Source organism: Anabrus simplex, chromosome 2, assembly GCF_040414725.1.
Source record: "Anabrus simplex isolate iqAnaSimp1 chromosome 2, ASM4041472v1, whole genome shotgun sequence".
NCBI classification, from domain to species: Eukaryota; Metazoa; Arthropoda; class Insecta; order Orthoptera; family Tettigoniidae; genus Anabrus; species Anabrus simplex.
In genome coordinates, this window is record NC_090266.1 from 1170401986 (window position 1) to 1170426361 (window position 24376).

Here is a 24376-nt window from a genome sequence, read left to right on the forward strand (position 1 = left end):
TATCAATTAGGTGGAACAAATTCTCTGCTTGATTTATTGATTAATTTATAGATACAGGCCATGAAGTGGATGGTTTGTAATACTAACTGCCTTGGCGAATGAAGGATAAACAAATGAGAGATGCTGCACTGATGATAGTTGAAATTTCCACAATCTAGGACAACAAAAAAAGTTCGGGAAGCTGAACATCTGCTGAGGACCTGGCCCCAATCACAAAAATATCCTAAGGTAATAAGTTGCTGCATCTGAAAGTTGCACAGGGTTATCATAGACTCGATAAAAAAAAAAAAAAAAAGCTTGAAATCGTATCATATTAGTCGATGTCAGGGAGAGGATGAGATTTCAAGTGACACCATCTCCAGAAGATGAGTTGTGGATCTCTCAAAAACCGGACATTGGGAAGAGTGCCTTCTTGTCGTCACTCATCAGCAGCTGGACTGTGGAACAATAGCAAGTTGCTCTTTTCAAGGAGAAGTTAAACAGTAGTCTTCAGACAACAGAAATGAAGTTTCTCTGTTCTTGTCTACAAAAAACTAAAATTGATAAAATAAAGAATGTGGATATCCGGCAACAGCATGGATTGGAAAGAAGCTTGCTGGAGACTCTAGAAGTGAAGAGATTGCAATGGTATGGTCACATGAAAAGAATGGACCCCTCACAGGACTCCTCGAACATACTTGGACCACAATGTTCCTGGGAAGAGACCAAAAGGAAGACCTCGTGATGTTTGGGAAAAACAGATATTGAAGGACCTTGAAATTAGAGATGTGAACTAGCGTCGCATATATGAGCATCTGTGGATGGCTAGGACAAACTGGAGGAGGCTCGTACACAACCGCATCCAGCTTGCTGGAGCGAAGAAATTATTATGATGATAGTTAAATTTCAGAATGGCTGTTCCCATGTAAATTTGTAGCGAGGAGGATATACAGTTAGATTAGGCGATGCTGTATGAAGAAGAAAACTGGAACATTTCCCACATAGGCCTCTGGAGTGATACTATAATTTCTTCAGAATGAAATTAAACATTCGCCTTCAAGTAGTATCGGATTTCGAAAAATAAGCGAGTAAGCAGTAGTGTGGATATCAGCGAAAACGCAAGTTTTGAACAAAGTGATTGCCGTTTCATACCAATTTTTACTAAAAATCGGATATAACGGCAATCCGTTATAGCGAGTAAATTTTTCACCGTTATGAATTGTTGCTATAACAGACTTCTACTGTATGTATAATTATGTTACAAACAGTCCTAAACCAAACCCCCAATGTGCCTTCGCCTACCAAGCGACCGCTGCTCATCCCAAAGGCCTGCAGATTATGAGGTGACACATTGTCAGTGTGACAAATCCTCTCGGCTGTAATTCCTGGCTCTCTTGACCGGGGTCGCCATCTCACCATTAGATAGCTCTTCAATTAAAGGTAATCACGTAGGCTGAATGGACCTGGAACCAACCCTCATATCCAGGTAAAAATGCCTGACATGATCAGGAATCCAACCCGGGCCCTCCGGGTGAGAGGCAGGAAAGTTAGAACGCGGGGCCGGCTTCAAACCTTAATTAACGGTATGCGGGTTTAAAATCCCTACACTTTATATTCAGTTTCCTGTGAAAACTTCTTCCAGTTCAACACCTTTAATCACCCAAACTCTTCAAAAAATCTAATTATGCCAAGCCAAACAACAATCGACCACAAGTAGTTTTTAATTCTGTAATCTATTAAAATGAAGCACATTAGACACAAAAGTGCCCAACATGATGGCAAAATCCCTTCTTTTTTTAAATCTCCTATTGTAATTTGGTCACTGCCTGTTTGTGGTAAGTTTCTGGAAACCTTGTATTGCATAAATTAGGCCTACATCTATTCTCAAAAGTTCTTGAATGCATTATATTCAATTCTGCCCATCAATCATTATCAAACTTCAGAAATTATTCTTCGAACTCGAACTAGTGGGAAATGACAAACTTTTTAAATACAAGATTACGCAAGTAAAACGACTGCCGTTTTTATGACATTTTAACACAAAAATGTAAAATTCCCAGTCTTATATTAGACCAAAACAGTAAAAGGCAATCCCAAGACCTCCCATGCCTTTATGTATGAAAGGTGCAACATCTGCTCTGGTCTCGATAATCGTATATGATAGCAGGGATGTCTACATGTATTGCTTTTCTATTTCACAGCCAAAATTATTGCACACGATTTGCATAGTTGTTACCAATTTTAAGTAGAGGCTTGGGATGACTTTGGTTGTTAGCTGTGTGTGTGAGGGTGTGTTGCAAGGCTGTCCAACATCCAGCATTTTTACAAGGTCTGTAGAAATTTGTGTGGAAATACGATTGAGATAAGTGTCGTAAGACTTCATATTCTGACATGCCAAGAACAAGAATGGGAAAACGTTTGGAGAAACGACACTCAATATAATAACATAAGATTATTGTGAAGCCTCCACCTTATCAATACATTTATTTACATACTATTATTCACAGTAACGGTTTCGACCCTTCAAGGGTTATCCTCAGCTGACAATTACAAATATATGACTCAATATAATAGCCTTCAGAATCATGGTTCAAACTTTGGATCGCCAAGTATGCAGCATTGAAGTCCATTTAGGAGTGGACTTATGGACTTAGCCATGCAGTTATGAACAACAGATTTTTGGTTAATAAGTTGAACTAAGAAAGTATACTACTACAGACTAGCAAAACATTCTTTAATTGTGTGTGCCAGTATATGTTTAAAAAAGTGTAATTGAGTTATCAATGCAGACAATTCTGCAGAGAATTTTAAAAGATCTAGAAAAAAAATTGAGCCAAATAAAGAAATTTGACAAATCAGTATTCATTCTCATATTGTGATTCTGTAGGATATTGTGCATTTGCAACCTACAACCTCTATGCAAATATTTTTTAATTGCTCCAATACTTATAATTCAATAATTAGTTGTATAATACCACAATAATTAGCAGAAGGTTTTGAAATATCTTAAAAAGCACAAACCTCCTCTTGCTCCAGCATCTGTTCCTTTAGTTTCTCTACAAACTGGCTCTGCTGATTTATCTCTTCATCCTTCTCATCCAGCTGCTGGTATAAGCTCTCGCGTTCCTCCTCCAGTTTCTGACGTTCTTCGTTCGACAATGAGCCAATCATCATACCACCACCAGGAGTTGCTGGCATAGGACCCAGGACTACATCTGCCTTTATTTCTGGAACTGGAGCTACTGGTGTAACTGCCTCCAATGGTTCCTGCGAATATAAAATAAAGGAAGAAAAATAAGTATATATTACATGAACAAGCATCATTAGTTCTATAAATAAATTTTGCAAATCTCACACACCTGAAGATTAACCTGTTCCTCCACGTTGACAGTTTCACCAGATCGCCACCGGCTCAGTTCCAGTTCTAATTTCTCCAATTTGCCCTTCAGTCGAGCCACCTTCTCTTTCTCCTTTTCATACCGTCGTTTCCATTCCTCTGCTGTGAGTTCTTCATTCACACAGACAACGTTCTTGATAGTCTTTGCTCTGTAAAGAAAGGGAATTGTTGTGTACTTCTGGTCATTTCTAGTAACCAGGCAATTGGACAAGAAATACATCAACCATGCAATGCATAACGAGGGTCTTAAAAGTTTATAAATACTGCCTTTTGATCATTAATGTATATTTAAATTCCACTTATGTAGTGAAGACTGATAATACCGTATTTACTCTCATATCGGCTGCACTTTGTATGTCAATTTTAAGATCCCAAAATAGGGGGTGCGTAGTATGGGGGAAATTTTCAGACAAAATTTTTAAAAGAACTGGGGATATATTGTAGCCAATGAAACTATTATTAGAGAGTTATTTATACAATAACAAAGAGATACTGCGCAATTGCCAGCACGGCTTATGACTAGTACAACATTATAACAGGGCCTGAAACTGGTACATCCAGTCAAATTAAGCCTTGTAAATATTGCACAAAAACATAGTTAAAATAAGCAGCGATTTCAATACAACTTAACTGAAGGCCATAATGGAATTTAATGGTCAATCGTTACGTATGACGTCAGATTGGGAGCAGACTGTGACAATGTCACTTTTTACGTCACGTGCTGTGGAAATATTAGTTGTAATTTTATAATATCCAGCCCATTGTGATCAGTGAAATTACTTGAAACAAGTTACCATGTGCCCTTAAAACAAAAACTGTAAAAAATAACAAGATAATAGCTGAAACTTAAAACATTACTCAGGGAACATGCTCAAAGGAAGTCTTGTTTTGACCAGCTTATTTGCACATCATCACGACAAAAGGCAAGTATGATTAACATCAATCAAATTTCTTTTTCTAAACCACAAATCTGATATCAAATTTGTAGTCTGCCTGATGAACTAGTAGGAGATGTGCGCAGTGTGTTACTGCGTCAGCTTGTTTGTGTGCCAGCTCTGCGATTCATCCTTCGCTTTCTCATGCGTTGTCACGAAGGCCACTGCCAGCTCGATCGCATCCCCTTGCCGAGATGGCAGTGCATCACGCATTTACGATCATCACGTTATTGATATGCGTTGTCAACAAAAACGCAAAATTAATCAATAACATGGGAATACATACTGGATGAAATGAGTAATATTGCCTGTGTTGTTGAACTTAGCTCAAAAAATATTTTACCAGATACACTCAAAAGATTTTAACTTCTTTACAAACGGACAAAAAAACAAAGATTGAAACGGTACATGAAGGCTATTAGTTTCTATTCTGTTCATAATTTACCAAAACTGTAGGCCTTTCACTTGCTGAAGGGCTAGAGAGTTTACATTTAAACAACTTAAGATAAAAATTACGTTATAATCACACAGCACAATGTTATTAAAAAACACTGCTGATGAGCATTCACTCTGAATCACAAGCCGAGTGGCTAGTTTCACTCTCATCTTGTGGACACCAGTTGAGAATTTGATGTTCTTTGGAAATGTTTTGCGTTTAAATTTAACATACGGAGGTAATTTGTGGCCAGTCAGCAGTAATGGTAAACATCATTGTATAATGAAAATTTTCGTTGCCGTTAGTATTAATTTGAATACCTGCTGCTCCCTTCTCAGAAACCATAGCGTTCCTTGGCACGTAAAAATACACAGCGGCTTGGTCAGCATTGCTGATCTACAAGAGAAGATATGAGGCCTGCTGCCTTAACCTGATCACATGCCTGTGAAACTGTAACTTTATCGGAGCAGCTATTAGACATCTTTTGGCACAAAGATGTTTTCCACTGCAATGACATGTAATTACGCCGCATAAACCGAGTAACCCACCCGCGACTTGCCTTGAATAAGTTTCCCGGAATATCGTGGGATCGCGCAATTTCCTGTGCTTTTAGTTGTAATATTTTGTGAGAAACACAGCAGCTGTTATTCTGCATCTTTCTCACCCATTCCAATAATAACACAACCCAGCATTTTCAAACTTTTTTCTGACGGCAAGAGGTGCGATAGGTGATTTTAACTAACTTTGGGTCGCTGAACACGAATCTGTTGTCCACTTCTATGTATCATGACACATTTTCTCGCAATAGGTATATCAAAATAAGCGATAGACCTGAATATTGCATTTAAAAAGTACTGAAAAATGTTGATAATTTTGGAAATATTTATATTTCTTTGTATTATTATATATATTTTGAAATAGTTGAATATTGTCTTGAATTATTATATACAAAGAATAATTATTGAGTATAGAATTACAATGAAATATTTAGCATTTATTGCAATATAGGCCTAATACTGATTTACACAAAAACACAACTCTGAAGCAATGAAAACCATTTTATTTTGACAAACATGATTTACAAGCAAACAATGTACCTTTTATTCACTATCTTTATGAATTCATAAATGTGAACAAAATTACCAGTCCTAGATGTCCACTTGGAATGAACGCTTGGCTCCCAAGCATCTGACTGCATCAAGTTTGTCTTCTCTTTTCAAACACCAAAAGTAATCGGCCATCATTGGTTCATCCCACCTCCCCTGGTATATTTTTTCTGCCTCCTTGATGTCCAGATGGAACCTCTCTCATCTCTTCATTAATAACCCAAGATTTTTCAGAAATTGATCGAGATGAGAATGAAGGAAGTGCAGTTTCAGATTCATTCTACGCAACTCTTTCATATCACCCAACATCGTTTTCATTATTGTTTCGTATTGTTCATCCTTTACATTTCCTAGGAACTTCATTATGATGTCTCTTATTGAATTCCATGCATCAAGTTCCACGGCATTCATCATCTGTTCAAAGTTTCTGTCTTTCAGAAGCTTTCTAATTTGTAGTCCATTAAAATGCCTTCCTTGACTTTTGGATCAGATAAATGTGGAAATTTGCTCCCAGTGTACTTGAAACGGGGGCTACTTTTGTCCTAGGCCTTAACGAACTGCTTCATGATTCCCAGTTTGATGTGTAGCGGTGGCAAAATAATTTTTTGTGGGTCAACTAATGAAGCATTTGTAACATTTTTCACACCAAGTGTCAAAACTTATCTCTTGGGCCAGGAAGGTGTAGACCAGTGTTTGTCCCTAGCTCTGCTATCCCATTCACATAAATAACAAGGGAATTTAGTGTAGCCTGCTTGTTGTCCTAATACAATACCATACACCTTCAAGTCACTACACATCCCACCAGTGCTCATGATACTTGATTTTATCTAAAACGGTTTGCATTGTGATATATTGTAATTTTCTTTTAGTGAAACCAAATGTGCCACAGGAATCGAAGCTAGAATGTTTCCATTCTGAAGTAGTACAGCCTTTAAGCTCCTCTTGTAGGAATCCACAAACGGCAGATTCGCTGTTATCACAAAGCAGCACTATGCCGCAATGAAACATTTTCAGACAGTAAATGGCAAATAACACGAAAACTAGATGTGATACAATAGAACCAATGACATTTCTGAAATCAGGAGACCTTATTTAGTTAAAATCACGAATCAGATGCTTTGCCGCGAAAATCATGCTGGGTAGTGTAAGAACAATAACAACAACAACAACAGTAACAATAATAACAATAGCGTGTGGCCTCCAAAGAGGCCTGGTGCAGGTCTTTCGAGTTGACGCCGTATAGATGACCTGCTCGTCTGCAAGGATGGGGCCTTATCTACGATGAATTCTAATGCTGAAAACGGCACGCACAGCCAGCCCCCGAGCCATTGGAATTAACCAATTAAGGTTAAAATCCCCGACCCGGCCGGGAATCTAACCCAGGACCCTCTGGACAAAAGGCCAGCGAGCTAACCATTTTGTCACGGAGTCTGACATTCCAGTAATGCTTCCTCAACACCCAGAAACTTGCCCTGTTTTGAACCATAAACTGCAACTTGCTGCTTTCTCCAATTTCTCACTTGTTTCTCATGAACAGAAAACTCACAACCCGCTGCTCTTTATCATTTTCTTCCTCAAATTTCACCACGTTTAGCTTGAATGAAGCTGTGTAACTTTCGCCATGAGAAATTTACTAACAAGCTCTACATGGTCGAGTTCAGACTGTGTGCAGAAGTGGCACTTTCCCTTTGATACTGCAGACTCGCATTCTTGCAACAAGCTCACGAATTTGATGTTTGGCTCTTAATTGGAGCAAAATTTTATGCAAATATTCAGTCAAAAAATTTCGGATATGGCTGATATGCGTGTAAATACGGTCTTCGCACATACTGCAGAGCAAAACTAACAGAGATCAAGAAGCAGGCTTCAAGACTAAGGTGGAATTAATACCAGGGCACGGAAGTTAAATGAAACAATGTAATGAAGTCCCACCAATGCCAGATGACACAAACATTTCAGAAAAATCCAACATACTCTCCAGAGTATATGTGAGAGTGTGTGTACATGGCTTTGACAGTGGCCTTGACTGGCATTCCACTCTAGCTGACGTCACTTGACGTGTCGCTATAACAAGTATCTAGATTTGCTATTTTTGAGATAAGCAAAAGATTTTTTTTTTTTTTTTACAATTGGCTTTACGTCACACCGACACGGATAGGTCTTACGGCGACGATATGATAGGAAAGGGCTAGGAGTGGGAAGGAACCAACCATGGCCTTAAGATACAGTCCCAGCATTTGCCTGCTGTGAAAATATATCACTGTCACCAAAAGTACTCACCTCTTTCCAAATTCCAGGGTTGACTTTGTTTCAGCTTCATTGAAGGACGCAGGAGAGCAACAGATTATTATAGTGGTTCGAGCATTTCCTCCCAGTGACTCTTGCAGAATTCGAGTCAATTTGGAGTCTCGATATGGTATGTGGGTCTTGTTACCATCAGCCAAGGCAGAAATTACATTCCCCAGTGCCGACAATGATTTGTTAATATTCTTGGCTTCATCCAGCACTGTGCCTTCAGCTCCTGTCTTACTAACCTACAAAGACAACAATCAGAATTGTTAAGCAATGTGCTATGATTAAAATCATAAGGAGCATATTAAAAAAAGATGTTAACTAAAAGTGCCCCTCAGTGTACTTCCATTAACTACAGAGTATGGCCTACTCACACGACTATCAGCCATATGTATTTACTGTGGATACAGTATGATAACACAACCCAGCATTTTCAAACTTTCTTTTTGCAGCAAGAGGTGTGATAGGTGATCTTCACTAATTTTGGGTCGCTGAACACGAATCTGTTGTCCGTTTCTACATATCACATCACATTTTCACGCAATAGGTATATCAAAATAAGAGACAGACCTGAATATTGCATTTAAAAAGAACTGAAAAATGTTCATAATTTTTTAAATATTTCTCATTTTTTGTATTATATATATTTTGAAATAGTTGAATATTGTCTTGAATTATTATATACATTGAATAATTATCGAGTATACAATTACAATGAACTATTTAGCATTTATTGTAATATAATACTGATTTACACAAAACACAAACAACTCTGAGGCAATGAAAGAAATTTATTTTGACAAACGTGATTTACAAGCAAACAATGCAACTTTTATTCAGTATCTTTATGAATTCATAAATGTGAACAAAATAAACTTTAACAATCCTAGATGTCCCCTTGGAATGAACGCTTGGCTGCCCAGCGTCTGACTGCATCAAGTTTGTTTTCTTATTTCAAACACCAACCATAGTCTTGCCATCATTGGTTCATCCCACCTCCCCTGGTATCTTTTTTTCTGCCTCCTTGGAACCTCTCTCCCATCTCTTTGCTAGCAGCCCCAAGATTTTCCGGAAAGTGATTGAGGTGAGAATGAAGAAAGTGCAGCTTCAGACTCATTCTACACCCCAACTCTTTCAATATCATCCAACATTGTTTTCACTATTGTTTTGTGTTGTTCATCCTTTACATTTCCTAGGAACTTTATTATGATATGGTTCATGTTTGTGGGTTACTGTAGTCACGTCCTAGTTCGTGAACCATGGGCAACGGCTGAGTGGCCTAGTAAGTGGTCCTGAGAGTCGGTATACCAGTTGCTATGGAAAGGGAATGGGCATCTTGGACATATTCTGAGTCGTGGCCCTCCTTGTGCTCAGGCGGCTAGGACTATACAATTCACCGGTGGTCCATAACCCGTTAAGAGGAGAGATCCTCACTTGGACTACGTGCAAGTAGGGCAGCATCCTGCTTCATGAATTTACCGAGCTCAGAACACTTTAAGCAAGCCTCGGACCTATGGGAGTAATGGAGTCCCACTCCCATTTGACAGGCGAGGGACTCCTTTGAAACAACTTGGCGAATTAAATGGAATTCGATGGGGAGCTATCAATATTAATGGGGCTTATGGAAGAAAGAAGGTAGAACTGGCTGAGTCAGCAAAGAGGATGCACTTGGATGTGCTAGGAGTAAGTGATATTCAGGTAAGGGGAGATAACGAGGAAGAGATAGGAGATTATAAAGTGTACTTGACGGCTGTTAGAAAGGTAAGGGCAGAGTCTGGGGTAGGGCTCTTTATCAGGAATACCATTGCACGCAACATAGTTTCGGTTAGGCACGTAAATGAGCGAATGATGTGGGTAGATTTGTCAGTGGGAGGAATTAGGACAAGAATTGTGTCCGTGTATTCACCGTGTGAGGGTGCAGATGAGGATGAAGCTGACAAGTTTTATGAAGCATTGAGTGACATCGTGGTCAGGGTCAACAGCAAGGATAAAATAGTGCTAATGGGCGATTTCAATGCGAGAGTTGGGAATAGAACTGAAGGATATGAAAGGGTGATTGGTAAATGTGGGAAAGACATGGAAGCTAATGGGAATGGGAAGCATTTGCTGGACTTCTGTGCTAGTATGGGTTTAGCTGTTACGAATACATTCTTCAAGCATAAGGCTATTCACCGCTACACATGGGAGGTTAGGGGTACCAGATCCATAATAGACTATATCTTAACAGACTTTGAATTCAGGAAATCTGTTAGGAATGTACGAGTTTTTCGCGGATTTTTCGATGATACAGACCACTATCTGATCTGTAGTGAACTAAGTATCTCTAGGCCTAGTATAGAGAAAGTGAAATCTGTCTGCAAACGAAGAAGGGTAGAAAATCTCCAGGACGAGGAAATTAGAAGTACATGGATATGATTAGTGAGAAGTTTCGAACAGTAGACAGTACGCAGGTTCAGGATATAAAAAGTGAATGGGTGGCATACAGGGATGCTGTAGTAGAAACAGCAAGGGAATGCTTAGGAACAACTGTGTGTAAAGATGGGAAAAGGCGAACATCTTGGTGGAATGATGAAGTGAGAACAGCCTGTAAACGTAAAAAGAAGGCTTATCAGAAATGGCTCCAAACAAGGGCCGAGGCAGACAGGGATTTGTACGTAGATGAAAGAAACAGAGCGAAACAAATAGTTGTTGAATCCAAAAAGGAGTCATGGGAAGATTTTGGTAATAACCTGGAAAGGCTAGGTCAAGCAGCAGGGAAACCTTTCTGGACAGTAATAAAGAATCTTAGGGAGGGAAAAAGGAAATGAACAGTGTTTTGAGTAATTCAGGTGAACTCATAATAGATCCCAGGGAATCACTGGAGAGGTGGAGGGAATATTTTTAACATCTTCTCAATGTAAAAGGAAATCATCATGGTGGTGTTGCAAACAGCCAAGCTCATGGGGAGGAGGAAAATGATGTTGGTGAAATTATGCTTGAGGAAGTGGAAAGGATAGTAAATAAACTCCATTGTCATAAGGCAGCAGGAATAGATGAAATTAGACCTGAAATGGTGAAGTATAGTGGAAAGGCAGGGATGAAATGTCTTCATAGAGTAGTGAAATTAGCGTGGAGTGTTGGTAAGGTACCTCCAGATTGGACAAAAGCAGTAATTGCACCTATCTATAAGCAAGGGAACAGGAAGGATTGCAACAACTATCGAGGTATCTCATTGATTAGTATACCTGGCAAAGTATTCACTGGCATCTTGGAAGGGAGGGTGCGATCACTCGTTGAGAGGAAGTTGGATGAAAACCACTGTGGTTTCAGACCGCAGAGAGGCTGTCAGGATCAGATTTTCAGTATGCGCCAGGTAATTGAAAAATGCTACGAGAGGAATAGGCAGTTGTGTTTATGTTTCGTAGATCTAGAGAAAGCATATGACAGGGTACCGAGGGAAAAGATGTTCGCCATATTGGGGGACTATGGAATTAAAGGTAGATTATTAAAATCAATCAAAGGCATTTATGTTGACAATTGGGCTTCAGTGAGAATTGATGGTAGAATGAGTTCTTGGTTCAGGGTACTTACAGGAGTTAGACAAGGCTGTAATCTTTCACCTTTGCTGTTCATAGTTTACATGGATCATCTGCTGAAAGGTATAAAATGGCAGGGAGGGATTCAGTTAGGTGGAAATGTAGTAAGCAGTTTGGCCTATGCTGACGACTTCGTCTTAATGGCAGACTGTGCCGAAAGCCTGCAGTCTAATATCTTGGAACTTGAAAATAGGTGCAATGAGTATGGTATGAAAATTAGCCTCTCGAAGACTAAATTGATGTCAGTAGGTAAGAAATTCAACAGAACTGAATGTCAGATTGGTGATACAAAGCTAGAACAGGTCGATAATTTCAAGTATTTAGGTTGTGTGTTCTCCCAGGATGGTAATATAGTGAGATTGAATCAAGGTGTAGTAAAGCTAATGCAGTGAGCTCGCAGTTGCGATCAGCAGTATTCTGTAAGAAGGAAGTCAGCTCCCAGACGAAACTACCTATCTTTACATCGCTCTGTTTTCAGACCAACTTTGCTTTACGGGAGCAAAAGCTGGGTGGACTCAGGATATCTTATTCATTAGTTAGAAGTAACAGACATGAAAGTAGCAAGAATGATTGCTGGTACAAACAGGTGGGAACAATGGCAGGAGGGTACTCTGAATGAGGAGATAAAGGCTAATTTAGGAATGAACTCGATGGATGAAGCTGTACGCATAAACCGGCTTCGGTGGTGGGGTCATGTGAGGCGAATGGAGGAGGATAGGTTACCTAAGAGAATAATGGACTCTGTTATGGAGGGTAAGAGAAGTAGAGGGAGACCAAGACGACGATGGTTAGACTCTGTTTCTAATGATTTAAAGATAAGAGGTATAGAACTAAATGAGGCCACAACACTAGTTGCAAATCGAGGATTGTGGCGACGTTTAGTAAATTCTCAGAGGCTTGCAGACTGAACGCTGAAAGGCATAACAGTCTATAATGATAATGTATGTATGTATGTATGTATGTATGTATGTACATTATGACGTCTCTTATTGAATTTCATGCAGCGAGTTTCTCGGCATTCATCAACTGTTCAAAGTTTCTGTCTTTCAGAAGCTTTCTAATTTGTGGGTCATTAAAAATGCCTTCCTTGACTTTTGCATCAGATAAATGTGGAAATTTGCTCGCTGTGTACTTGAAACAGGGGCTACTTTTGTCCAAGGCTTTAACGAACTGCTTCACGATTCCCAGTTTGATGTCTAGTGGTGGCAAAATAATTTTTTGTGGCTCAACTAAGGCATCATTTGTAACATTTTTCACACCAGTTGTCAAAACTTGTCTCTTGGGCCAGGAAGGTGTAAACCAGTGTGTTCCTGGCTCTGCTGTCCCATTTTCATAAATAAGGGAATTTAGTGTAGCCTGCTTGTTGTCCTAATAGAATACCACATACCTTCAAGTCACTATGCACATCCCAACGGTGCTCATGATATTTGATTTTATCTAAAACAGTTTGCATTGTGATATAATTTTCTCTTAGTGAAACAGAATGTGCCACAGGAATCGAAGCTAGAATGTTTCTGTTATGAAGTAGTACAGCCTTTAAGCTAACCACAGCCACTCTAACAACAACTGATTTGCTGTTATCACAAAATGACATTTTCAGACAGTAAATGGCAAATAACACAAAAACTAGATGTGATACAATAGAACCAATGACATTTCTGAAATCAGGAGACCTTATTTAGTTAAAATCAGGTATCAGATGCTTTGCCGCAAAAATAATGCTGGGTAGTGTAATCAGAACTGTATGGTCCTTATTTAGTTTTAAGAATGGAAAGATTATTAGGGACTTAAGGAACTATCCTGAGAGAGAGAGAGAGAGAGAGAGAGAGAGAGAGAGAGAGAGAGAGATATGGCTACCAAGGAATAACCCGAGTTCAAAGCAAAGCCACTTAATTATGAGACTTCTTTCCCACAACGGCATAAATGTTACCAACTACAAAATATGTGCAGTATAGCCATGCCTTAACAGACCCCTCTCACCAGCAGATGATTTTCTGGACCCATGATAAAATTCCATGTTGTGCACAAGTAATTTACCTCTCATATATGGACACTGTATGAAGGACACATCATAGCCACTAGAAACTCCAATTAAACCCCTCCTAAATGGACAGCTGTTTCTTGGAAGGCGAAAATAAGCTGTGCTCTCACCCCCCCCCCCCCTCCCCCCTGACAGTTCTGTTAAATGAAATGCTTGACAATGCTGGAATTCTTACTTTCACTGTTGGGTTACTTTTAAGTGGACTTAGGCTTTTGATGTATTCAAGGTTTAAGTTATTAAGTTAGTGTTTTAACATGACTCTGAGGAAGTGTGTAACTCTGAAAGAAAAGGTAGGCATAGGCATTATCTATCAAATGTGAGAAGTGTGGTGTGTGTGTGAACTGTCCAAAGTTTTTAAGATTGGAAAGACACAGTCAGCAGAAATAGTGAAAACCCATGAGGAGCTATTGAAAGAATGGCATTTACATGGCAACAAAGAGCAAATGAAACAGTTTCTAAATGGTAGTGGATCTCTAAGTGAAAAGGCAACGCTAGAGTGGTTCCGTACAATCAGAATTTAGAATGTGTCTGTCAGGACCAACAATATAAATGAAAATGTTAGAATTTGCGGCAGAATTAGGTATCGGAGATTTCAAAGCCTCGAATGGTGGGCTCGAGAGATTCAGATAGAGATGTATCAACTTCAGAGCAATACGTAAAGAATCATTTAGTTTTAATATGGAGTTGTTGAAAACCGGCAAGATGGGTTATCATCATGCTCCAGTTTCCCAGGTGTGTTGTACAAACACTCCCACTTCTTCCTATCAAAGTATAGTTGTGTCTTCCCATGACACATTCCTCTTGCTGACCTCTGATTTCACTGTGTCTATCCAATTCCTGACCTCACCCCCCCTTTCACTTCTGTCAAAATAATTCCTTGCTACTCTCATTCTGTCCACCCTCCTAACATGTCCGAACCATTGTAGCCTGAATTTTCCTAAAAGATCGGTAACAGGTATTTTTATGCCAGCCTCCTTCCCGTTTGCTTAATTTCTAATCGTCTTTCCTGGTCTTTTCATTCATTGTTCCGATGAATTTCATTTCTGTTGACTAGATTTTTCTACTAGCCTTGTTATGTAGAGTACATGTTTCGAGTCCATAGGTGAGAATTGGAATGAAGTATGCATTTGCTTTCTGGGTATTTTATCATCCCAGAACAGATTTCTCACTTGAAATAAAGTTGGGAAGCTTTCCGAGTCCCATCAAGTATTTCTTGGTATATTATGTTATCTTTTGAAATTATCTCCAGAAAAATGTTTGAATCTGTGCCTTTCCTGATGATAGTCATTTCAAGTCATTTCAACAGTTTGTTCCACCATACTCCAACTCTTTCCAATCGCTGGTTGAGAAATTTTATTTTCAGTCCACTCGCGTTCATTTGTGTCAAAAATATGTGAAACTTATTTATTGCTTATGAACACAGAAAACAGTATAAATAATTTCATAGTTTTTCAGCATGTAGAACCTTTTGAAACAAACGCCAGGGTGCAAAGCCGGATTATTTGAACAAGTTTCACAAAAGTAAGTAGTTTCACGACTCATTCCTTTCACTTTCCTGTTGCTACACAGAGCACAGTCCTTAGGCTTGTTCTTAGTACACTGGTCAAGGAAGTGTCTTCCATCCAGTCTTCCTGCTTCTTCCTTGTCTGTGACAAATGCTGACGAGCGAGACAGTTTCTTCGGAATATGATCACCAATCGGCTATTTATTAGCTGCATCCGGAATCTGAGATGGTCCATGAGCTTACCTCCAATTTTTTTCATGTTCTGGCAGGGAATTATGTATGAATTTACAACGGCTATTTCTAATCCCCCGAAAAAAACATTTTCTTCCATTATTTTAGAGTTTTCTTATGAATGAGTAAGTAGCAGAAAAATGATCAGCCTGGTCGAAACCCGCCTATTTCCTTTGTGTAATCGCACACAACAATTGGCTTCGGTGTGTTCTTTTGTTGGCCTCTTTTTCCATATGAGCTCACAATTTGTGTTGCCATGTTACGACAAGTGGACAGCATCAAAACGACATGCTCGTCCTTTCACCCTAAGACCGCAACATCTCTTGCGCGATAAGCCTTTATCTCGTCCACTTTCAGTTTCGGGCCCTTTCTTATATCTGGTGGATTTCTTACCCTGCCAGGAATAAGTATACCCATAAAGTGACATTTCCTTTCCAGAAGTTCCTCAGCCAAGCTGGCACTAGTGTAATATCTGTCTGTGAAAACCTTGTAACCTTCCACTAATCCCCCTACTGCAACAGTCAGCCTGTCTATAAAATTGCATACAATCATTGTAGTGAAGAGTTTATCAGCTTAAGCTAGGTTACTTACAACTGCAGTAACGTAATTTTTATTCCCCACTTGTTCCGTTTCTTGGGGTTGTAGGTCTTGAAACTTATTTTCCCTTTGAAACCAATAGCAGACTCATCTGATATATTTTTGCCAGGTACGAAAAATTTGTGGAACCACGATTGTAGGCATTTCAGAAGGTATCCGATTTTCTGTGTCCTAGTAACGGTATAGTCTCTTTCAATATCTCCTGGATTAGGACCCACATGCAACATACAGAGAGTCTGCATAAATGTATCTCTAGTAAAAACATCATGAAAAAATGACACGCGTTACTAATTGCTGAGAGTAGTAGTCTTGTAATTTAGGTAAACTGACAAGTCCCATGTTGAGAATAAAAAGTAAAGTCGTGTCCTCATCCCGAGGTGGTGCAGCTCTTTTCAGGCACACCCCCATTGGAGGTGAGCTGCATGTACCATTTTAACTACATACCAGCCCTCCTGCCATTCTTAAATTTCTGACAGTACCAGGAATCAAACCCGGGCCCCCGAGGACGGTAGCTAATAACACTAACAGTTATGCTACGGAGGCGGACATGTTGCGAATAACACCAATAAACACTAATGTCACCTTTGCTCATTTCCTCCGTGCAGACCGAGGTTTCATTGTAGGCATCAGTTTTTGAATTTTCTTCCCTGCGTATTTATTAGTTTCACTGGCTATACCCGGAATAACATTTTTGTTAAAAATAAGCTAAAATATTCCAGTGGACTCTCATCAACTGGTAGATTGATGTCCCGTAACCCTGTTTGTTTGGAGAAAGGACATTCAATTGGCCCGCCATCATTCGAAACATTCTGCCATAGCATGGCACTTGCATCAACGTTTGTATCCGTATCACTTTCATCACCCGAGGATTGTTCAACGCTTCATTCACCAACACTGAACTCAGAAATGTCTGATAAATCATTGTCACTATTTAGTACTGTGTCCTCAATGTTGCTATCGGGAATACGTGTAACTTTTATCCTTCCATAACTGACACTATCTACTTGATGCCATGACAGCTGGACTGGCACGCAGCAAGAGTTGGGCTACATACACACCATGGAATATCTGGCTGTACTGAGAGAAAGATTGCTCATAGATGTTCCGAAGTTTGACGAGAGAGTTCAGGACACATGCAGCTCCCTTTCTGCATAGGCATTTGTTGAAATGGCTCAACGTTCGAGTTTTCAAACTCGAAGATATCCCGTGTCGAACTATGCTCGACATCCGATTTTTGAAGTAGAGAGCATGTGTCGAGCAACCTCAACATTCGAGTGGAAAGGGTTAAACTTGCCATTCCAACGATTTAGTTTCTCCTGTGCTTCTGCTTCATTTTCTCTCTAAATCAGATCATCATCAAATGAGCGTTAGGCACTTTGCAATGTTCTTTGATGGATTTTATAATCTGATCCATGACTATGAGCAGGAGGGGTGACAAGGCACCTCCCTGCTGATCCTTTTTAGATTTCAAACCTATCAGCTCTTCCATCCCCTACTTGGACACAGCTAAAGCATTTTTGATAGAGAATCTTTACTTTATTAATCAGGACGTTTGGCACACCTATACCTTCTAGGCATTCCCAGATTATCTCCCGAGGCACACTTTTAGCCCTTTTTGATGTCCATAATAACCATCACTAAGTTCTTACCATATTCCCAGTGCTTCTCTGAGCATTCTAACAGCAAATATCAGGTGTGTAGTCCTTCGGCTCTTCCTGAACCAGTGTTGCTCCTCCTCCAATAATGGTTCTACTATTTTCCTGATTCTTCTTTCTATTCTCTTCTCCAGAAGTATGAGTGAGGAAATAGAATGATGCCCCTATAATTTCCACATTTCTTCCTGTTTCCATTTTTATGCAAGGGAATAATGATGTCTTTCATCCAGTCATTAGGTATTCTTTCCTGATGACAGAGTATTCTATACAACCATTGTGCTCCAGCTGCCTTTATCATGTCAACAGTGAGGTCATCAAACCCAGGGGATTTACCATTTCTCATGTTTTTCAGCTCAAACTCCACTTCCAGCCATGTCAGTTGGTGGTGTGTTCCACCACTCGCACTTAAACTGCAGTCTTCAGTGATATCATTTTGAAGACTTTCTCCATTTAATAAAGTATTGAAGTAGTTCATTTCTTCTCTGATGCCCTGACCTGTCTTCACCAGGTTCCCATCATCCATTTCCAGCGCAAGGATATTGCCATGCTCATTTCTATTCTTGGCTATTTTATGAAGCAACTTCCTATTACTTTCACGTTCCGTTAGCCTGGTAATGAACTCAACCCAACACTTTTTCTTTTCTTCTTTAATCACTTGCTTAACAAATAGTTTTTTGTTCTGATACTCCTGTGCCAGGTACTGAATTTCATCTTAGTGGAGCAATTTCTGTTTCTCATTAACTAGCCTCTTCCGTGCTGCATTTCTTTCTTTCACATCAGTTTACATCTTCTCATTTCACCATGTGTTTCTTTCTCCCTGAATATTGCACTTTGTCTTTCCACGTAATGTTAGCTTCTGAAACCAGGATGTTCTGGAATGACACCACTCTTTCTACTCCTTTTTTCATTCTCCAGTAATTTGGCTGAGATTTTTCTTCCGTCTTCTCTTACCAACCATTTTCTTGCACTTTACATTCTGACGGACGTTCCCAATGTGCGTGAACAAAAGCTGGTGGTCACCACCGAGACTTTCACTTTGAATAACCTTAATATCAGTGATGAACTCGCTAGCATATCTATCTGTTATTATGTAGTCTATTACTGTCCTCTGCTTCCCATCCCAACTGTAGCATGCAATTTTATGGCTGTCTGTTCCAAAACCAAGAGTTTTGTGTGCTCAGTTTATTCTGTGCACGGAAGTCTATCAGGTTTTCTCTCTCCTGATTTCTGCCACCAGTCATGGGGACCTATGATGCCTTCAGCCTTGCCTATCTGTACAGGAATTCTCCAGAAAATATTTTGAATGCCAATGAAACTGGATTATTTTTCTGTGATTTACCAGATAAAATTTTGTCTTTCAAAGGAAACCCTTCTACTGGTGGAAAAGTTGCAAAGGAACATCTTACGGTCTTCTTGTGCGTAAGTATGAGTGGAGAACTGGAGAAGCCCCTTGTGATTATGGAAAGCTGCAAAACCAAGATGTTTTAAGTACATGGACATTACAAAGATTGGCACTGAATGGAAAGCAAGCAGAAAAGGATTGGATGACCACAGAAATAATAACCGAGTGGTTAGGAAAACTGAACAGAAAAATGATTTGCCATGAGAGAAAAGTGTTATTTCTCGATAATGCAGCATTGCATCTGGATACAACTGAGCTGCAAAATGTGAAGATAGTCTTTTCCCCCACTAAATGTAACTTCAGTTTCTCAGCCACCTGACCAAGGACTGATTCAGAATTTGCAGGTTATGTGCAGACAGGTAGTTGTAAAGCACATTATATCAAAACTTACTGGGAATGAAGGAACCCTTCAAACACTGATAACGGGACTGAATGCTCTCCATGCAATTTGGAGGAGAACTAATGCATGGAAAAAATGTTACAGTTTCAACAGTTTGTAACTTTTCTGAAAGCTGGGTTTCCTGCATTTCCTAAGGGAAGAATGCCACTTGCTCAGAGGAGCAGAGAGAAAGAAGAAGAGGCCTCAGAAGACCAAATCCAACCTTGGACCATAAGACGAAAGTGGATATGGCAAAACTCTGGCTCACAGCTGAGAATGCCCAGGACAAGGCGATATGGAAACATCGCAGCCATGTTGCCAATTGCATAAAAGGAGGAGGACATTTCTCGTTATGGATCACATATCTCGCATATCTGTCAACGAGGTTTGTTTATAATGCAGATATAACAGTCACGATGTGCCATTCTAGATTTAAGTTTACTTGTCAACCAAGGACAAGCTGGCCAGAGACTTCCATCTTCTTTTGGGGACATGTTTGTCAAAGTTCCACTTTCTTATCTTTAACATCAGTCAAGAATTACACTATCCCATTCACTGTTAAAAGCATCATGTTTCAGTTGCTGCCACTTAACGTGTTTAAATCTTGTAAGTAGTGTATTTTGGTCAGAATTTAGGAAGACATAGTAAGCTAAGAAAATGTCAAAAAAAGTAGAAACGTCAGGGAAAGATGCTTCACTTGTTTCTTTCCATTATGCACTAGAATAAACAGTCTCCTATTGTTTTCTCTCCTGTAGTGTTCACAAATGCACAATAGACTACTCACCTTTTCACTTCCAGCTAAGTCGACGAGGTAAAGCTTTCCAGATAACTTCTTTTGATTTTCTAAGTTCTCTTGTTTTACATTGATCAGAAATACGCTGTGCGATCGAGAGCTATGTTCATTCATATCTGAAACAAATATTAACTCAGGTGGAAAACTGATTCTTATTGGGCATTTTTACTAACTACTCTGCTTTATATTTCATACAATAAAGCAACTACTACACTAGATCGTATATCGATGTTCAGAAGATGAAAAAGTGAAATCTAACATCTTATAACCTACTATAAAAGAGATGTCTACTGAAGCCTTCAACATTCCTATAAACAGTTGTATGCATTTACTAAACATACAGAAATATCAATAAATAAGTTCCCAGAAAGAAACTATAATTTAATTTCATCTTTTCATCATTTTGCAAACATTAAAAACCTATTTTGATATAAAAGCCAAACAGACATTTATACAACTGGAGGTACATACTTCCCCTAGTTCACCATCACTGCATTGCCCTACAAAGGAGATTTGAGTGTGTTTCAATGACGCACTAACCACCAACGCCTTGGAAAGGTGTGGCAATCTAATAGATGAGGCCACTGCCACACTGGGGTGAAGAACTGGTAATTTCACAATTGAGAAGTCCTAAATACTGTGAATGTTTTTATTATAGAAATATTTGGAAATTAACTTAGGTGATTGGCAGGTTCTTTGGTGATTAAGAATAATGTCCATGCTACTCCTCAGTGTTAGACATTTAACTCATTTTTCTTAAGAACATTACTGACAGATGAGGTAAAGAGTAAGTAAGAGGCTAAAAAAAACACTGCTGGCAATGCAAAAGGTAAAAGAGTAGATTAGGATTTGGTATATATATATATTTGGTATTTATAAAAAGTATTTTGTATTATATGCAGATTTGTACTTTGCTATAGGGCAAATATTTTTTTAACAGATTATTATTTTTCTTATCGTTAAGAGTTTGTTCCACATGCTGATAGGGACCATTGTTTTGGCTCTCTGCCACCACATAATACGACTGTGTGCCTGATCAGGGTGCAAGGCTGCAACTTTGAGATCTTCATGCAGGGTGTCAAGATGATGCTCTTTTGGTCTTTTTACTGGCCGTTTCCCATCTACTTGCAAACTTGTCTTTGCCCCTGTTGCTGCTTCTGCTGTAAGTACATGCCTGTACTAGCATAAATAGCTTTCTCTCATTTTTCAACAACTTCATATTGCCTGCAAGATAAGTAATTTTGGGACATGGTCCTACAGTGTCAGGCCAAATGTCCACCCGAACCCTTCCATGACAGCAAGTCATCATCCCACTTTTGATGAAGGCCAGCTTTCAGCACCATACAAGGCCACCAGGCGGATTACAGAACTGTATATTTTTTTACTTGAGCCAGTCTGGAATCTTCCTGTCACAGCGTACACCAGTCACAAATCACCATTTAAGCCACACAGTGCTCAAGTGGTTAGAGATTTCGGCACTGAGGTTTCCGTCAGCAGTAATTCATGCCAAGGAACATAAAACTCTCGTTGGCAGGTCAATACCATTAATTTTTGGATTATTTACATCTGTGGTGAGATATTCCGTTTTCTTCAAGTTGAGCTTGAGGTCAAATTCTGCAATGCTTGGATTTGATGCTGAAGGTCAGTTTTATCATCTGAGACCAATACCACATCATCAGCGTGAAGTCTAAGGTGCAGTTTTCTGCAGATCTCTTGCGACTGTATCCATGGCTGTCATAAGGAGAGGCCAGAGAGCAGATCTCTGATATGCTCTCTCAAAAACAGGAAAATCTCCCATTAATCCACCAGCTGGTTGTATCAAACGATTCGGATCATCTTAGAGCAGTCTGATCCATTCTATTAGCTCTTCAGGTACTCTGTGCTCAAGGAGAGCAAACTAATCAACTCTCCTGACACTCCGTCAAAGGCCTTTTCCAAGTCAAGGAAAGTGAGGTGTAGATGCTTTCACTTCTTGCGGTGATTTTCAATGAGCAAGCGAGCAGTGTGAAGAGCAACTCGGAGGAGTCTGACAACTTGTCAGATCCTTTTATTTATGACACATTCAAAGATCTTCATGTGATAGTTGCAACTAAAGATTTATAAATTCTACTTCAGGCTTTCTGTTCTGCAACAAGCAAAGCAGTTCAGCCCGAGTGTCAGGAAAGCAAGAGCGCACGTGTACTGAGCACGCTAATTTCCTTAAGCCTAACAAGCTTTGCGAGACCTGTCTGGACTGCAGACTTGACAAAAGCAGAGGTGCCAACCTTTGAAATTGCTTTTCCGTAATCCCCATCCCCTACCCTCCGAAATATTTTGGAGTCAAATCCAAAGCACACTCATCCCTTCCAGATAATGACCCCCCCCCCCTCTTTGCCCTTCCTGACAATCTATTCTAAAATATATCCTATTACATAAATTTGCACATTACCAGTTGTGTCATAAAACATTCTTTGTAGCTAGTTTCCCATGCAGCAGCTGCTTTTGTGTGGGATTTTTCTTGTAGCATCCTTCCCCCTGTGAGAACATTTTCACGTTATGAACAATAAGCGATTCCAGTGCAGATGTGATTATCATAGGCTTGAAGTCATTCATTTTTTCCTATTAACACTGAAAACTTCTGAGGAAGAGTTACCGTCAGGTACACTTAATACTGCAATAATACAAGATGACATTTTATAGTGAAGAATAGCAGAGTAAGAGTTCCTTCATTCACAACGAATTTCACGACGCTCACGGGTAGCAAAAGGAAGTGATGATCAAATAAGTATCGTTGCCAACTCGAGCATTGAAACTAATGCTCGAAAAGATTAATTTTTCCTTCTTTCCCTATTTTTTCTGTAGAAATTATATTTCTGTTATGTCTCATTTCCGTAATAATTTACGCCTTTGACCATAATGCTGTAATCATGAGGGAAAATCCGTAATAATTATGGATAATCCATAACAGTTGGCACCTCTGCAAAAGTGTATGCGAAATTTGTTATAGATGCGACATACGTGCGTGCACGCACCGCAGTATGTTAGTGTAGTTACGAGGTCAGTAGGTATTTGCAAGAAGGGTTATTGGCAACTACAATATGCTGTGGCTGTGGAAAAATAATTCCCAAATGCTTCCCCGGCTTTCCTGTGTAGCGAGAAAAGTGCTGAACATATTCACCATGTGTGCCACCAGCGATAGGGTCTTCAGTTGCTTGGGAAATGTAATCTGTGAAAAATTTTCACATCTTGATACACGACGACTTGATAACCTCAGTAATTCACACAAACTATAACTTGTCCATGCATTAAATAATGGGATGCAGTATGTATAAGGAGATCACAAACTAAGGGAACAAGTGGTAAAATTACACTTCTCACACCAGGCAAATGCTGGGGTAGTACCTTAATTAAGGCCATGGCCGCTTCCTTCCCCTTCCTAGGCCTTTCCCGTCCCATCGTTGCCATAAGACCTATCTGTGTCTGTGTGACGTAAAGCAAAATAGCAAAATATATACATACATATATATATATTACACTTTTAAAATATGTGTTTAGGTTATCAATAATTATTTGTTTCTGTGGGGGAGAGCATTCCCAAATTATTAAATTTGTTTCAAGATGTTCACTGAAAAATTTATCTTTTTTTTTTTTGGGGATATTTATCATTTGTACAAATAGTATGCACCTCTCTGGTTCTAATCCCCTTCAGTAATTCCATAATACATCTATGGCCGTATTTACCTCAATGTTAATTATGTTTATTTTAATAATGAAATATTTTTTTAGAGCCAATTTTTTATCAAGGTAAACATTTTTTGATAGTGAAATATTTGCTAATTAGTTACATAAGACGTCTGTATTAGGAAATAATTTTAAACATAACTTTGTAATGACTGACATAACAAGAGAATGTGCTGAAGAATTCTATATAAATTCAAGTCGATTAGCGCAGTTGAAAGAAGAAAGCAAGCAGGCAAGTTAACTTGTAGCCCGCCCAAGTCGGGCTGAGCTTGACCTGGACAGTACAGCAGCCTGCCTGTTCTATTGTTTACATGCAACTAAACTGCCTAACCTG

The 24376-nt window shown here is 39.3% G+C and overlaps 1 protein-coding gene across 1 annotated transcript in view; it reads right to left on the minus strand.

Moving 5' to 3' along the window:
* Positions 1-24376, minus strand: part of Khc (kinesin heavy chain) — a 278091-nt gene that overhangs the window by 106544 nt on the left and 147171 nt on the right. Inside the window, exons 5-8 of the mRNA XM_067142133.2 lie at positions 20314-20438; positions 8134-8387; positions 3339-3525; positions 3001-3246 (exon numbers count right to left, since the gene is read on the minus strand). Of these exons, the coding sequence (XP_066998234.1) occupies positions 3001-3246; positions 3339-3525; positions 8134-8387; positions 20314-20438 (812 nt within the window). The remainder of the gene's footprint in view (positions 1-3000; positions 3247-3338; positions 3526-8133; positions 8388-20313; positions 20439-24376) is intronic.